General features: G+C 36.6%; 1 protein-coding gene across 2 annotated transcripts in view; it reads right to left on the bottom strand.

Moving 5' to 3' along the window:
* Positions 1–15,128, bottom strand: part of LOC128508869 (A disintegrin and metalloproteinase with thrombospondin motifs 20) — a 90,745-nt gene that overhangs the window by 21,280 nt on the left and 54,337 nt on the right. The window contains exons 17-28 of one of the 2 annotated variants that reach the window (XM_053480365.1): positions 13,619–13,785; positions 13,382–13,511; positions 13,108–13,234; positions 12,328–12,538; positions 11,993–12,157; positions 10,525–10,689; positions 8,895–9,014; positions 8,705–8,812; positions 7,007–7,171; positions 6,579–6,842; positions 5,806–5,967; positions 4,097–4,273 (exon numbers count right to left, since the gene is read on the bottom strand). In XM_053480365.1, the coding sequence (XP_053336340.1) occupies positions 4,097–4,273; positions 5,806–5,967; positions 6,579–6,842; positions 7,007–7,171; positions 8,705–8,812; positions 8,895–9,014; positions 10,525–10,689; positions 11,993–12,157; positions 12,328–12,538; positions 13,108–13,234; positions 13,382–13,511; positions 13,619–13,785 (1,961 nt within the window). The remainder of the gene's footprint in view (positions 1–4,096; positions 4,274–5,805; positions 5,968–6,578; positions 6,843–7,006; positions 7,172–8,704; positions 8,813–8,894; positions 9,015–10,524; positions 10,690–11,992; positions 12,158–12,327; positions 12,539–13,107; positions 13,235–13,381; positions 13,512–13,618; positions 13,786–15,128) is intronic. The other variant, XM_053480373.1, reaches the window with a different exon arrangement.

The following is a 15,128-nucleotide window of genomic DNA, read 5'->3' as shown; positions in this document are numbered from 1 at the left end:
GGCAAAATGACAAGCTGTGTCCATATAGCTGTTTGTTTGTTTCTTTGTTGCCTATAATATACTATACTTTAAAAAATAAGCTTGAAGAAACAAAATATATTAATAATTAAACAATGATAACCTTCCTTTAAAACCATTATGATTAAAGACACAGTTTATTTAGAGACGTGTAAAATCTTTGTGTGTATTCTTTGTCACGTTTTAATCAGGTTGGTAGATATACAGTATACAGGTACATGTTTTAGTGAAATGGACATAAGATTAATCCATATTTAGTTTAGAACCACATCACATTAACTCTTTAATCCTGGTCTGTGGTTAAGGTATTACAGTTCTTTATTTTAAGTAAGGAAAATCTATCTCCTAAATGAACTGAATGAATATTTTTGTTGATTTGACTTGACATGAGATATTAAACAATGCACTGTAAAAAATAATAAAAATAAACTCACTATATTTTATTAGCATCTAACCTGGCCTGGTGTTTTGTCAAACCAATTTTCCAACACTACGGAACCAACACACAGCTTTCCAGCTTTTTACTTGCACACAGTTATGTACTGGAAAACAATGCCTGATAGGATCTACAGCCAAGTCTTACTTATCTGAAGTTCCACTTTGTGTCTTGCCAACACTGATTAATAGCAATTATAATTCTAACTGTAATGTATTCTAGTGAAAGCAATAAGTGCTAAGTCTCTGGCCAAGCACATTACTGAAGACCCAATTACGCTAATCTCAACCAGATGCCTTAACCAATGCCCAAAAATTATTTGAAGACTAATTTTTGTTTTGAAAGTCCATAAAGTATATGGATAAAATACAAAAAGACATTACACATTTTTATCTGCACAATATACTAAATTCTTAGAAAGATTTCTAGTATTCTTTAGTAAACAGCTTCACACACAGGCAACAAGATGGTCAATTTTGGTATATTGCACAATAAACAATATATTAAAAAACATTGTGCAAGACTTAATGTCAAGATACTAAGACAACACAAACTACATAACTGTAATCAAATTTTAATATTTTTTAATGAAACTACATGTAAACATAATTGTGAAGTTTGTGGTATAGAGGCTGTGAACAAATCATCTATGAACAAATACACCTGAGAACAGGACGTGTAGTCCATCATGGGTGAGCAGATTTGCTTAATACAATAAATAAAGAATACCACCAACAGTTAAATAGTCAAACTCAGATTCCTGAATGATGTTGTTTTTTAGGTTTGAAAAGTCAATAGATTGGAGAAAATGTAACAGGAAACCAGACATGGACTCTGTTTACACCTGGTCTTTTCGTAAGGCTTGGATCTCATTGCTATTGCATTAATATGCTGATCAGCTCATGACATTCTACATTATTGGTCCTTAATTTCCTTTAATTATTGGTCCATAAAAAAAAGATTTTGTTTTAATTCCTTAAAAGAAAAATCTGAAAATGTTAGAATGTTATGTATTAGGATGACTTATCAAGGGCACAATTGAAAGACATTAATACGTTTTTTTTTTTTAAACAACTTGAGCAATCAGGTTTAAATGCGCTTTGTTTGGAGGTTTTTGGTGTAGTTCTTTTTAAATAAAATAACACCTATTATAATATAGCCTGATACATGAAAAGCTCAAGTGTAAACAGGACCAAGTAGTAAAGATTTATTACAAGAAAACTGACTGGATATAAACAGATGTTTAAGATTAATGGCACACATTAAAACAAGGCACATATTACATTAATTCTGACGTTCTCTGATTTTAGCTGTAAACAAATAAATTAGTCTCTTGAAACCAACCCTTCAGTAAACATAAACAGCCAGACTGACATAATTAAAATGTTTAAAATGTAACTGAAAGAGGTATCTGTGTTTATACAGACAAGTCCTAATCAAGCACCAATGTTTATATATATCTATATATATATATATATATATATATATCTATATATATATATATATAAAATTTTTATTTTTATTTTTTTTTTTTATGAAGATGATGTATCACCCATCAACTGGAAAATTATTGGCTATTTGTTGGGTAGTTATTTGCTCATTAGTCAAAGTCTATATGTCAGTTGTACTTCTAATCATTGGCTACAGTAGGTAGCTGAAATGGTTCAACAAAATGCATTATTAAATAAACTTTAATTAAATAAACATGATCATTGAAAATTAAATATGATTTGCCAGATAGGTTAAAAAAAGAAAGCTGTTCAATCAAGCTGATATTAAAATTATATAGTGCAGAATGACATATATTTTTATGAAAATATTTTACACTTAATTCTTTCTAAAATGTTAACACAGCTTTCATACTACAGCTTAATAAGCTGTTTTATAGACTCATAAAGGAGAATCATTATATTCATCATAGATTCATTAAGTGCATTATACATTTTTGATATGGTCAGTTTCCCAGCCAGTGTTAATTAATACAATAATTAAGACATCGTTTATCAGCAATAGATAGTGAAAACTTGTAGTCCCTGATGGTGAGGTACGTTATTTTGCTACATGTATGTCACGACAGTGGCCCCTTACCATACGAAAGCCTTGGTTTATGAATTTTTGACTTATGAACCAAAGTTTTAGCTGGACTTTGCTTCGACATGTGAAGCAGTTTCAGCATACAACCGATAAAGCAGGGGCGCGCACTTTCAGTTTCGCAAATCTCCGGTAGCCAGTCAAAACTTGTGGAAAAAAAAATGTTTTGTGCAAAATTTTGTGAGGATATAGCACCATGTCTTCAAAGAAAGATAACAAGGATGGTACCAAAAAAAAATGGGAGGCACTTTGAGTAGAAATTTAAAAATAAATAATCGGTAATACTGTGTTCTGTAATGTGTTCTGATCATCTGGAACGTGTCATAATTTTAATGGTACTGTTTCAGCAAGAAAAAAATGGCATATTAAGGCACATCACATTTATAATTAAACTGATGTTTAATGTTTGTTTATTTTGTATTTTATTCAATTAACATGTATTTTCTAAATTTTTGATTGTTTTCATATGCAAGTTTGGAATTTTGGGTAATATTTTTGGTGGATGGAACGGATTATCCACATTTACATTGTTTTCTTTGGGGAAATGTGCTTTGCTTTACAAAATGTCAAATTACAAACTCGCCTTCGAAACGGATTAAATTTGTATGATGAGGGTCCACTGTATATTGGCTTTGCAAAAGAGGAAAAGAAAGCATTTCATGATTTATTTATCTAAACTATTTTCTTTTCACAATTAAACAAGATAACACAAACTGCATTGTCTGCAATTTGATCTGCACTAATAAATTTGTTCAGCACCAGTGAAAAAATATTAAATATTTTTGTTTAAAACGATTAAATGAATACATTAAACATTTACTGTACAAAGATACACATATAATATACAATAATAATCACTTGTTGCTGGTTGATATACAACATATTAAAACTCTTATGCACAAATATACACTTTGCGTTCTTCGAGTACAAGTTGCACCACAACAAATTTCTTCACACTGTATTATTATAAAATAAATATCAAATACTCCCAATAAAATAAGCAGTGTTGTTGGACCTTACATTTAGAAAATTTGTAACAGACTGGCTCCATGTGTTTGGAATAATGCGATGCCCATTGGGGAGCCAAGCTTTTGTGTCTGATTAATCAGCACTATGGCTGCATGGATGGGCAGCAAACCCAGCGAGTTCCACATGCTAATGCTTTATGTTCATATGAAGATGGTGGGTTTAAATGTCACCCTGAAAAAGTTCACCATTTTGTCCCACTTTCTTGAACACTTGTCTGCATTGCAGAGTAAAAAAAAACAAAAAAAAACATCAACAGTAAACTTTCCTTGCATCTTAATCACTAGTTGCTACAACGAATCACAGTTGTACTGAATTGTGGCTCAACAGTGAGAGAAACTCAGCTGAATTTATAGCATTTGAGGGATTCTTACGTAGCTTCAACTCTCAAATATTACACTTTTCATAGTGTATAGTGCAGAAAAACATCAGTGAACTCAGCTAGATGTGGTACAGTGAATAATAGCACATTGCAACAAGAGGGAGAAACAGAAGAGTATAAAAGAAAAAGAAATACTATCGTACCGGCTTCCATGGTCGCCTGTGCCAGGAAGCGCTGCCGGGACACGGCTGCATGTTGCACCGCTCCACATCAGGAGGTTTGTCCAGCATGTCACAGTTGTGCTCGTTTAGCCTCTGCCCATTCGTACGCTGGCACACTACTAGCCGTGTTCGCTGCCCTCCACCACATGACAGACTGCACTAAGAGGCAAAGTGAAACAAGAATTTTAAAAAACATAATAGCGGTCAACACCAAGAGAAAAGAATCTAAATAATAGAGACAATTTCTTAAAAAATAGGGCTGGAAAGTAGGGCACAATCATGCATTGTTTTTGGGGGGGGGAAAATGCTGAAAATGGATCATCTATACCTCTTATGTTTCTTTGGGATATGAGCATCTACTAGTAAGTATGTGTGAGTGGAAGGGGAGCGGCTTACCTCCATGGAAATGTATTGTAAAGAACTAACCTGCTTTTTAAGTTTTTATCTCGGGAACCATACATGTTAGACATTTCTTGTTTTCTATTTTATTAGGGCGGAGGCTTTAACCTATTTTCCATATGTGTTTACTCCAAATAATGTGGCCAGAGTAACAGTTTTAAAAAACAGTTTTTTGTTAAGGTCGATTTCTGTAAAACAGGTATACATATCACAATGTGAACATAATGTACTTCTATAACAAAAAAAGGGTTTTGACACATGTCCCGAACAATTTGTCATAACTCCAAAAAGCTTTGACCAATCCTCTCTATTTTTTCTTTATAGCAGTCAGGAAGCCCCATATATATGTTGATATGGGTTTTTTTGGCAGTTTGGTACTTTTTTGCTGAATCATGTTCTCTACACACCAAGTCTTTATGTATTTTAATAGGTGGTTTTAAGGGCAGTTTTGAAAAAGTAAATTTTGTTGGATATGTGTTTTTTTCCGATTAGACAGAGTAAGCTGAGCTACAGCTGTAGGAAAATAGGGCAAATTCATTTTGTATGAGAAAATATTGGACTTTTGGAAAAACTGTTGGTCCAATTCCTTAGAACAGTAACAGTCAATCCTAAGCAGCAGTTAAATTACAAAATTATACCATATGTGTGTAATTTCTCCTAGACCTGTTTTTGCAAAATCAAAAGGACTGCCAAATCATACATTCATTTTCAATTAGCCTTCTGTTAAACTTTACATTTATTGAACTGTCATGTTCTTTGGCATAACGTTTGTTTTCTTATTGAAGACGCACATAAATCAATATTGGAAGCAAAGGGGAAAAATTATTCTGCATGCACTGATGTTCCAGCCGAGCATTTAACAACAATAGAGATCGTAATGAGATAAATAGTTAGGGTGTTTTCTTAGAGACAGAATTTGATAGTTATCTATGGTTACTGTGTTCACACAAACATCAGTTATATTGAAGCCTGGTGAGAGCGAGAGTGATGAATTTTATCCTCTTATCCTTATAGATGAGCCTAGCTTATTCAGAGAATTTTCTTGATTTTTATTTAGTAAACATAACAAATGTGAATATATGAAGAAAAAAAAACTTACAAGTTTAGTGAAGTAAGAACACAAAGATGGATTATTGAAAAAGCTCAAGAGAGAACAGATAACCATACTTACTTAAAGAGTCTCAGAACCAGAAAATTTAATAAAACTACAATGTTTGTTCTTGTGCTACAGTATGATAAGATCCGCTACCAAACAATTTTAAAACAGCTACATTGTCTTCATGAATGCTCACCTCTCCCCAGATGCCATAGTTCCACAGAGGACAAGGTCCTGAGTCACAGCTCTTTGCTTCACTAGGCTTGACTCTCTCATCGCAGTAATTTGTGCTGCGGCCTTCTGAGTCCTGACACACTACCACTCTCCTCTGGAAGCCCCCCTCACATGTACTGGAACACTGTAATAGTGAAAATCATGCCAGAGAGTTTGTTTAGAAAATGGGAAGCAAAGCCTGCACTTTAGACAGTGGGATAATTTGCAAACATCCAGCTGCCAAGTACAGCGGTGGCCAAAAGTATTGACTGTGAATTTTGATTTTTTTTTTAAATAAGATAACAAGAATAATTTGTTATTCTATGCACTGAAATTGCTTTACAACAATCAGAAATTAGTACGAAGCCCTTTAGTCCTCAAAACCTGCTGCATCTGGCTGGGCATAGAGTCAAAAAGATGTCTGCAGGACTCTGTTGTCAATTGCTCAATCCATGATTGCTTCCTGGACATTTGCCACAGAAGTCTGAAACTCACTTGTGAATTTCCTAGTTTTAGGCATTGTTGTTCACGGATGGACACCCTGGCTTCAGAAAGTAAAAGATCGGTCATATATTTGTTCCATATATTTACTAAACCAGACGATTCTAATTAGCATGTCTCTTCAAACAGATAGAACTAATTAGTAATATCACCTGGGAAAATTATAACACATGCTGTCATATGTTGCCTTTATACTTAATACTTTTGCCCACCACTGTATGTGTATTAATATATGATAAATGAGAAGGGACATACTGATCCCCAGGGCCCAGTCCTCCACTGGTGGTCTGTTGACGGGACATTCCAACTATTGTGTCCTGGATGGCTGCGAGGGTCAGGGGGTAAGTAGGGCTGGTTATTGGGCCATAGCTGGTAAACTGAGTGGCACGGGGCAGCGACACACTCCTTCTCCGAGCTGGGCTTCTCATCCAAATGGCAAAAAGATTCATCCAGTTGCTGGTTGTAGTTCATACACACCACCTGTCGAGTAGCACGACCCACACCACATGACACAGAGCACTGCAGAGAGGGAAGAGGTGGAGAATCAGATTAAGCGAGAATTAGCGGTGGAGATGCAGATTAACATATTAACATATTTCTGAAGGGGAAATTGGAAAACAGATACTTGTGTGAGTGAGTAAATGAACAAACTAATGAATAAATAATGCAAGAATGTTACACACAGGTGACCACTCTCCCTCTCTCCACTGGCCACAGGGGCTAAAGCACACAGAGGTTTCTGGAGGTCGAGGAAGATGGGCGCAGTAAGCTTCATCAGCTATTCGTCCTTGAGAGTCTCTGCAGCTGACATACCGTGCTCTCTCACCCTTCCCACAGGAGACAGAGCACTGAACACACACACACACAACCCACAGGTTAACTAAAAGAAAGAGTAAATCCGATCTAATATCCTAACAAGGTCACTTTTATAACATGCTTTTCATAATCATGATATAAGAGATATTAAGTTTGCTTGTTTTTAAAAAGGAAACAGTATTGTGCAACAATATTTCATATTTGGAAAATTATTTACTGGAATTACAGTTCTACATTTTAAATTGTTCATTGTAAAAATGCAGTAAAATACTGTTTTAGTATTTTACAAGATTGTACCATACAGTAAATAATTAGAGCAGTGCATTTGTTTTCAGTAAAATTTCAGGCGACATGGAGGAATAGCTAAAGCTTTTTGTCAAAGTGAAGTATGGTAGTAATTATCTGTGTTGACCTTGAGTTTAACTTAATATAGATGTGTTAATTGCTGTGGCTTGGTGGTTAAGGTTTGGTTAACACCTTGATTGGATCCTTAATCTTAACCTTAACCTTAAGAGGGCTCTTAACCCTTCTGCTTAGTTGTAACCTGCCTTAATTGCTGTCTTTTAAAAAAGCACCAGCACATTGAGCATACAGTTTCTGTAATGTGCAAGTGGTGTTGTGAATCAAAGTGTGTACAGTTCCTACAAATTGTCTCTTCCACTTTATGGCAATAAGTTATCTGTCGATTTTCAAGGATCAGTCGTTCAACTTGCAGTATGGACTTCTTTAAAACATTTGCACTATTTAAAGGTTTTACTGCAGCTAAGCCTCTCATCGGCGTACCGTGCATGAAGTCTTTTGTAAATGGCAATCGGTTTCAACCCCTCATTCATAAGAAATTTCATCACAAGTCCTGGTTTGATTTAAACACCCCTTATATTTTACAGGGAACATAAGTAAGACCTTCTGTAAGGTAATACAGCTGTAGATGGGTACAAACATTTTTAGGTGGTCATCTTAACTGAACTGTTTCAGTAAAAAAAAAAAAAAAAGAGTATTATCTTTTGTGATATTTAAGGTTTTAAAAAAGAAATAGTACTCAGGTATAATGTTTATTAAATCAAATTCAAATTCATTCATTAAATGTTAAAAAAGAATAAATACTAACATAAAGTGTAAACAATATGTACTATATATATATATATAGTACATATATACCTAAGCAAAGTGCTGAATTTATGAGTGGAGAAAGAGAGTCCATTTGAGATAAGTATTAGATTAAGAGAAAATAGAGTTTGTATTAAGAGGAGGCTAAAGTAATCAAGGAAACTCCGTCTGGCATTAACTCGTGTGTGTGAAGTCACAGTTTTATCAGCAACAACTGTCATTACCACAAGGCAGGGGGAAATTGGATAACTTATTTCTGATGGACCACACAGTCTCGTTCTGATGCAAGCCAGAGCTCAAGCAACGCTTAATGTCACACACACAGACACATAATGCAATTCAATACTGTAATGTCTGGAAAGTAATTTACATCTACACTGTATACTTTAAACGGGCACCTTTATTCAATGTGCTTTTGTGTGCATTCTGTTTAGTTTTTCTTTCTTTGTTCTACTCACTGTTGTCCAGGATCCAAATCTCCACTGTGTATGTAAGTGTCCAGATGCTGCAGGTCGTGGTGTGCTGATTGCTGATGATGTTCTGGGACAGGCTGGCAAATCACATTCCTACACTCACAAACACCACACATGACTTAGTATCACAGGGATATGAATTGCTTCTAAGTGAGTGTCCCGTGCTTTTGTGTACCTGGCTATCTCGTGGTCTTGACGCTGCATTACACTCTCTGTCATCCATGGTCTTGCCATAAGAACCAGACACACACCTGACTGCCCGCATTTGGTAGCCATGGCCACATGTCACAGCACACTGAAAAACATGCACATAATGTTTGTTATGTTTATAATTTAAACATGATTTAATCAAGGTCAGATGTTAGAACTCTCCCTCTTTGTCAGGTTCACACACTGCCTCTCATTATGCTACATTTAACTTAGCGATCACTCAACCCAGAATGTAAATGCAGTCATGCTTTAAAAAACAAAATAACAGCATTTCATTTAAACTCAAACAGATACACCCTGGAGTGTTACTAAATGTGGTTAATATGTGGCATAGAGAAACACCATATAGAAACCCAAGTACTGTATTCTGGAAATGATTTAGACACACTTACATTGAACTAACATGCACACACACATGTTTAGATTCCTATCACTGTGCATAGCTTCAATTAACATAATTATTGTTGCAACTAACTGATGCTATACCTATACCTAAATTTTGCCTAACCTTAAAGGGATATGTTTTTTTAAGTCTGTCTTAAATTAAAATGTAGGTAAATATAAGCACATTACAGAAGGTGTTGATCATTATAAAATTGAGTTTTAGCCACATAGACAGTACAATATATTTACATCTAAAAGCTACATATGTTCTTAATCTTTTTTTTAACACAAAACATGTCAGCTTTTTTAAAACTAGTTTATCACAAGGTCAAAACGATCAGATTCTCGTACCATAAACTTGGTGGTCTCACACACATCTCAATCCCCCACAACGTAACATACACTCTCCTTCTCTCAGACATATGACCAATGTCTGCCTCAACCCAAGACAAGTTAAGTGTTTAAAAAGCTCAGAGGAAGTTCTTCAGGATGTGTTTATTTGGATAGCAAATTTTGATTAAACAGGCACAAGTTTCATCCACATACCACTCATCTGGCACTGAATGTAGTAAATATACTAATTGAATTTTACTATAAAAATTGTAATGCAAGCTTCTACACTTTTTCCAACTATACTGTGTTCTATAGCTAGTTAAGTCCGTCTGCTAACACTAGCCTTAATAATATTGGCAATTCTGTTTCTCAAAAATTTAAGACATCCATCAGACTGAAAGAAGAAAGTCTACAACTGCTTCGATATGAGTATACAGATCTCTGCAAATGGTTAAGGAGGTTTCTTACTACCATGTCCAGCCAGAGAGCAAGATTAGCTACGGATAGCTGTGGTATCTGACCTTGTGAATAAGATCTCCTAATAACAGAGCCACTCAAAAGTTCATTAAGAAAGCTTGTCTAAAAAAAAAAACACTACAATGAAAGTATTACTGTCTGCATTCTACGACTATTGGCTTGAGCAGTGTATGGATGTGTGTGGTCTGAAAGTGTCGGACCTGGGTCTAATCATGTGAATAGTTTGACAGTTTGAGTGTGTGAGGTGGCGTGTGTACTGAATAAATACATGTGGAAGAATCTGATTGTGCAGTGAGTTATGGACTGCTTGGTCCAGACCTTCATTTCCTGTGAACCAGTCCCACTTCAACCGTATGTCCATAACATAGCAACATATGAAACACATACACACACTCACTCACCGTGCTCCAGGCACCAACTTGCCAGGAAGCACACTCCGATAGCACACAGCTGCTTATGGTGCGGGGTCTGCTAGTGGGATCACAGAGATCATCGCTGAGCCTCTCCTCTGCCAAAACACAGGATACCTGTCTGCGCCTCACCCCCTTCCCACACGTCACTGTGCACTACATAAAGAGCAGAGCAGAGACGAATTATATGGCTTATGCATTTATGACTTAAACATGCACTTAAAATGCTCAAAAATACTATCCATTTGGAAGACAGTTTCACTACGCATACAGTATTTTAGGCGACATTTTCAAAATTACTATAGAGCACAGCATAATAATAGCTTAAGGTAAACCACAAAACTAGGACATTGAGTTGTTTGTCGAGCACTTAGATACAAATAGGTGTAATTATTGATATTGTAAAGCTTTCTGGGAAGAGATGTTTATTTGTATTTTTTTACCAAATTAAAATCAGGTAAATCAGTATATTTTTTTGGCATGGGAACATCTTTAGGACAGAGCTGTTTCTTTCCAACAAGCAACTGCTGGGAGCCCCATGCTAGAAGGGGGCCCTCGAAGCCTGAAAACCTTATTTATTATTTATGAGATAATGGTGATGAATGCTAGTTGGAGAGGCGCCCTGCAAATTTTTGCCTAGGGCCCCAACAGACCCTAGAATTGCCTCTGCTTAAGGACAGATAGCTTTCTAATTTCTTAGTAGCATTGGAAGGTTTTATTTCATCTAATGAACTTTAATAAAAAGAGTAAAAAAGGATAGAGAGGGAACAACTATTTAAAAATTTATAACACAAGTGATTACATAAACTGATTTTTTTCGGGGATCATTTACAATAATATGTATGGACAAAAAGCCTTTGTAAAAAGAAATAAATCCCTTTGGCCTGTGCTGTTACAGGAAAGTAATCTCTGTCACACAATTATGTCATTAATTATTGTTATTATTTATTCATTCAGTTATTTTCTATACCGCCTTTTCTGTGTACATAAGGCGAGGTACACCCTGGTGCCAATCTATCGCAGGGCATATGTGCACACACACACACACACACACACACACACTATGGGCAATATGGGAATGGTAGTTAATCTAATCTGCCCTTGACTATGGCCTTAATCTATTTGCCTTAATCTATGACTTTGGACTATAGAGAAAGAAAACTGGAGTACCCACGGGAACCCAGCAAACATAGGGAGAACATGCAAACTCCACGCACTCAGCCCCGAGGCAGGAATCAAACCCCCTACCATGGAGGGGTGAGGCCACAGTGTTAATCACTATGCCATGTACTATAATAATTATAATAATTCTTATTATTATTTGTCCACTTGATGTTTTTTCTGTATCTACTGTTACCTGCATTACATTTTCCTACACTAAGATTTAAACGCATGCAACCACTTCACAATATAAGTAGCATATGAATTGTGAAAATTTGTACATCGATGTAAAGCCTACCTCTGTCCACTCACTGATGGACCAGTCAGGACATGGCGTGTCATTACAAGGTTCAGAGACAACTCTCTGGTGCTCGCTACACTCATGCTCTGCCAGCCGCTGGCCGAGGTTATTCATACAGTAGGAGTCACGTGTGCGGGTGCCACGCCCACAACTCTTAGAACACTGCAAGCACAATTTTAAGACAGTTTTTTTAAAAGTTGCAACAACTAACATAAAAGTCTGATACTTATTGATTGTCACTACAATTATCCTTAACCTACTTCTACAAAAAGCCCATTGCTAAGAACATTTCCCTGTTGAGTTTGAAAGACTAAAAAAGCTTTTCATCTCACCTGAGACCATGTGCTGTACTGCCAGCTTTTCAGGAGACAGTCTCCATGGCAGGGCTCACGGTTCTGAGGTTTAGCCAGATCACCACATGCTCGAGATTCCACTCGGTCACTCCCTCGCTTCACACGGCTGTAGCGCATACACAGCACCTCTAGCGTACGATGCCCAGGGCCACACTTAGTGGAGCACTCACTTTTACCCGCTACGTGCCATCTGAGCATAAAGATAAGTTGTTTTAGACAGAGGAATGAACTTGGCTTTTAACTGTAAAATAATGACAAATTTACCTGGACAAAGAATCAAATGTAAGATCTTTTATGCAACTATTATCCATATTGTGTTTTGTTTTTTTTTGTAGACTGCTTAATAAACGTTACAGATGCAGATCTGTGAATCTATAAAGACCTTTTAAAAATGGATCTGCCATTTTAGAGCAAAGAATTTGTAGTTCTAAAAAGCAGGGAGATCATAAGTAACTAGAGAGCCATACTAAGAGTTACAAACACAGTGTAAAGTTAACGATAATAAAATTGTGTTAAGTATTTAGACCTCAGTAAATAAGTCAGTAAGACTTAAGTAATTTGTAAAGTATTTGTGACTATGCAATCGTTACTATGCAGTTAAAAAACACAAGGACTGACTAAACCACGTAAAACCAAGGCGTAACGTTTATTCTCTGAACGTAAAGGCCATGCATGTGCGTAAGCGTGTGCGTAACTCCGTAATAGAAAGTGATTAGATTAAAAAATATTTTACAGAACTAATGTGTGTGGACAGTGTACCTAAGGTCACAGTCTATATTGCAGGGCTCCATAACCCCCCTTGGTCGATGAAGTTGTTCACATCTCTGATCTGACACCACCAGGCGATCACTCTTACGTACACACACTGGTTTTCTCCGCCGCTCTCCTATTACAGTACACACACTTGTAAAGATGGTTCTAGTGTATGAATGTTGGGGATAAAAAGCTCACAGTTTGAATTTGAGCTCTCCAGTAGTATTATAAAATGACAGATCCAAATAATCACTAGTAAAGGAATACTGCTGAACCTCACCTTGGCACATGCGGCTGCACTCCTGCCAGGGGCCCGACAGGTCCCACATAAACTGCTCTTGGTGATTCGCTATAGGAATGTTAAAGGAATAACGTACATCAGGGCTATACAAGTTCCCTACACACAGCACCTGAAAGGGAAAACAACTAATTAAACTAATGCAGGAAGTGGATATAGGTTGGTAAGCTTTGTCTTTGTTGGTAGATTCTATATTTCAACATAGTCAGTTGTTTAAACCTGTAAAATAAGCTCCTCTTCCATGCGCTCAGTGCAGTTGATGCGCTCCTCTGTGGTGTTTGAGCCACTGTACTCAATTTGTGTTCCTCTTAAGGAGATTTCCCTTTTAAACATTGACACGACAAAGTTCCCATTCAGCAGGAAGTTTGACTGGCCGTCAGAAAGAGCTGGGGGAAAAAAACAGGCAATTAAGAAAATCATGAAATGTTTCCTAATTAACTGCACTTAAAAGATGGATCTATAATGGAAAACAATAGTGACTAAAGACAATGCTCGCAGCCTTGTGCGTGTGTGTGTGTGTGTGCGTGCGTGCGTGTGTGCATGTACATGTGCATCATGTGCATACGCCAATGTCTGTCCAGCTGATCATGCTTTAAAGTCAGCCCCTGCTATGGTATGAGCAGTTTAAGCAAATGTTACTTACTTCTTAACACATTCATTTACTTTTACTCCTTATTATGGTCTTCCATCAACCATTTCTCTCCATCTGTCTCTAATTACACCTCTCTGGCCCTCATTTATCTTTCTCTCTCTCAGTCTCTGACACTCCGTTTGCTTTTCCTTCACTCCTGCTTTCCTTGACATTTGTGTGGCTTTATGTAGGCTATTTCTCCTCACCGTCCTCAAGGGAAATGATTTACACGTATGATAAATGAAGACATTCAGATTAGGTTAAAAACAATGTTGCTTTTTATCACCCCTATTTCCTACCAAAACCTTGCTACTATACCTTTCCTAATTTGTTGCATTGTATTAAAGAGAGAGTTTGTTTTTTTAATTCTGGCTTAAAACAAAATTGGTTCATCACTGGGTGATGCTGTAGCCTCTTGCAGCCACGAGCTTAGAGACAGCTGATTGGCCGAGCTCTCTCGGAGGGGTGGGATGAAAGGCACCCTAGCACTGTTTGTCAATTACAGCTTGTACAGCACTGTAAAGCCAATCAGCGTTGTGTATGAGATCACCCAAGTGGAAGGAGAGGATAGCACAATCCTCAAAGTGTGTTACACTGCTCCAAACGGTGCATGAGCAAGCAGTTCAGTCCGGTTTGCAGATATAAGGGTTATGAAATTTGGCCCCAATTACTCATATTGTACAATCCCAAATCACAAACTTAATGTACTTATATTCACCACAGTTTTGGTTTAAAACAGACCTTTTTAGTTTAAAACAAAACTATCCACTAACAATCACTTTCAACAAGTAAGAGAACAGAGAGGAGAGACCATACAAAAGAGACCAGACTAGGCAGGCCAGACCAAAGAGGCACCAGATAAGAGACCAGACAAGAGAGACTAATTATTATTCTGTTATTATTACATGAAAACATGCTGCAGATGATCTTTCAATTGATAGTTACATTTATTGCAGTGTAGTGACCATAAGCCAAGTTCCCTTTTCGGTCTCGCTATCTCTGCTTTCTTTGTAGTTAATAATCAAATATTACTCTACATCTTCTTATCTTACTAAAAACTGTAAATCTCTCCATCCTGGACAACAGTAACTATCCAAA

This window comes from Clarias gariepinus, chromosome 2 (assembly GCF_024256425.1).
Source record: "Clarias gariepinus isolate MV-2021 ecotype Netherlands chromosome 2, CGAR_prim_01v2, whole genome shotgun sequence".
NCBI classification, from domain to species: Eukaryota; Metazoa; Chordata; class Actinopteri; order Siluriformes; family Clariidae; genus Clarias; species Clarias gariepinus.
The sequence above is the reverse complement of the archived record's forward strand: the minus strand, read 5'-3'. Positions and strand labels throughout refer to the sequence as shown.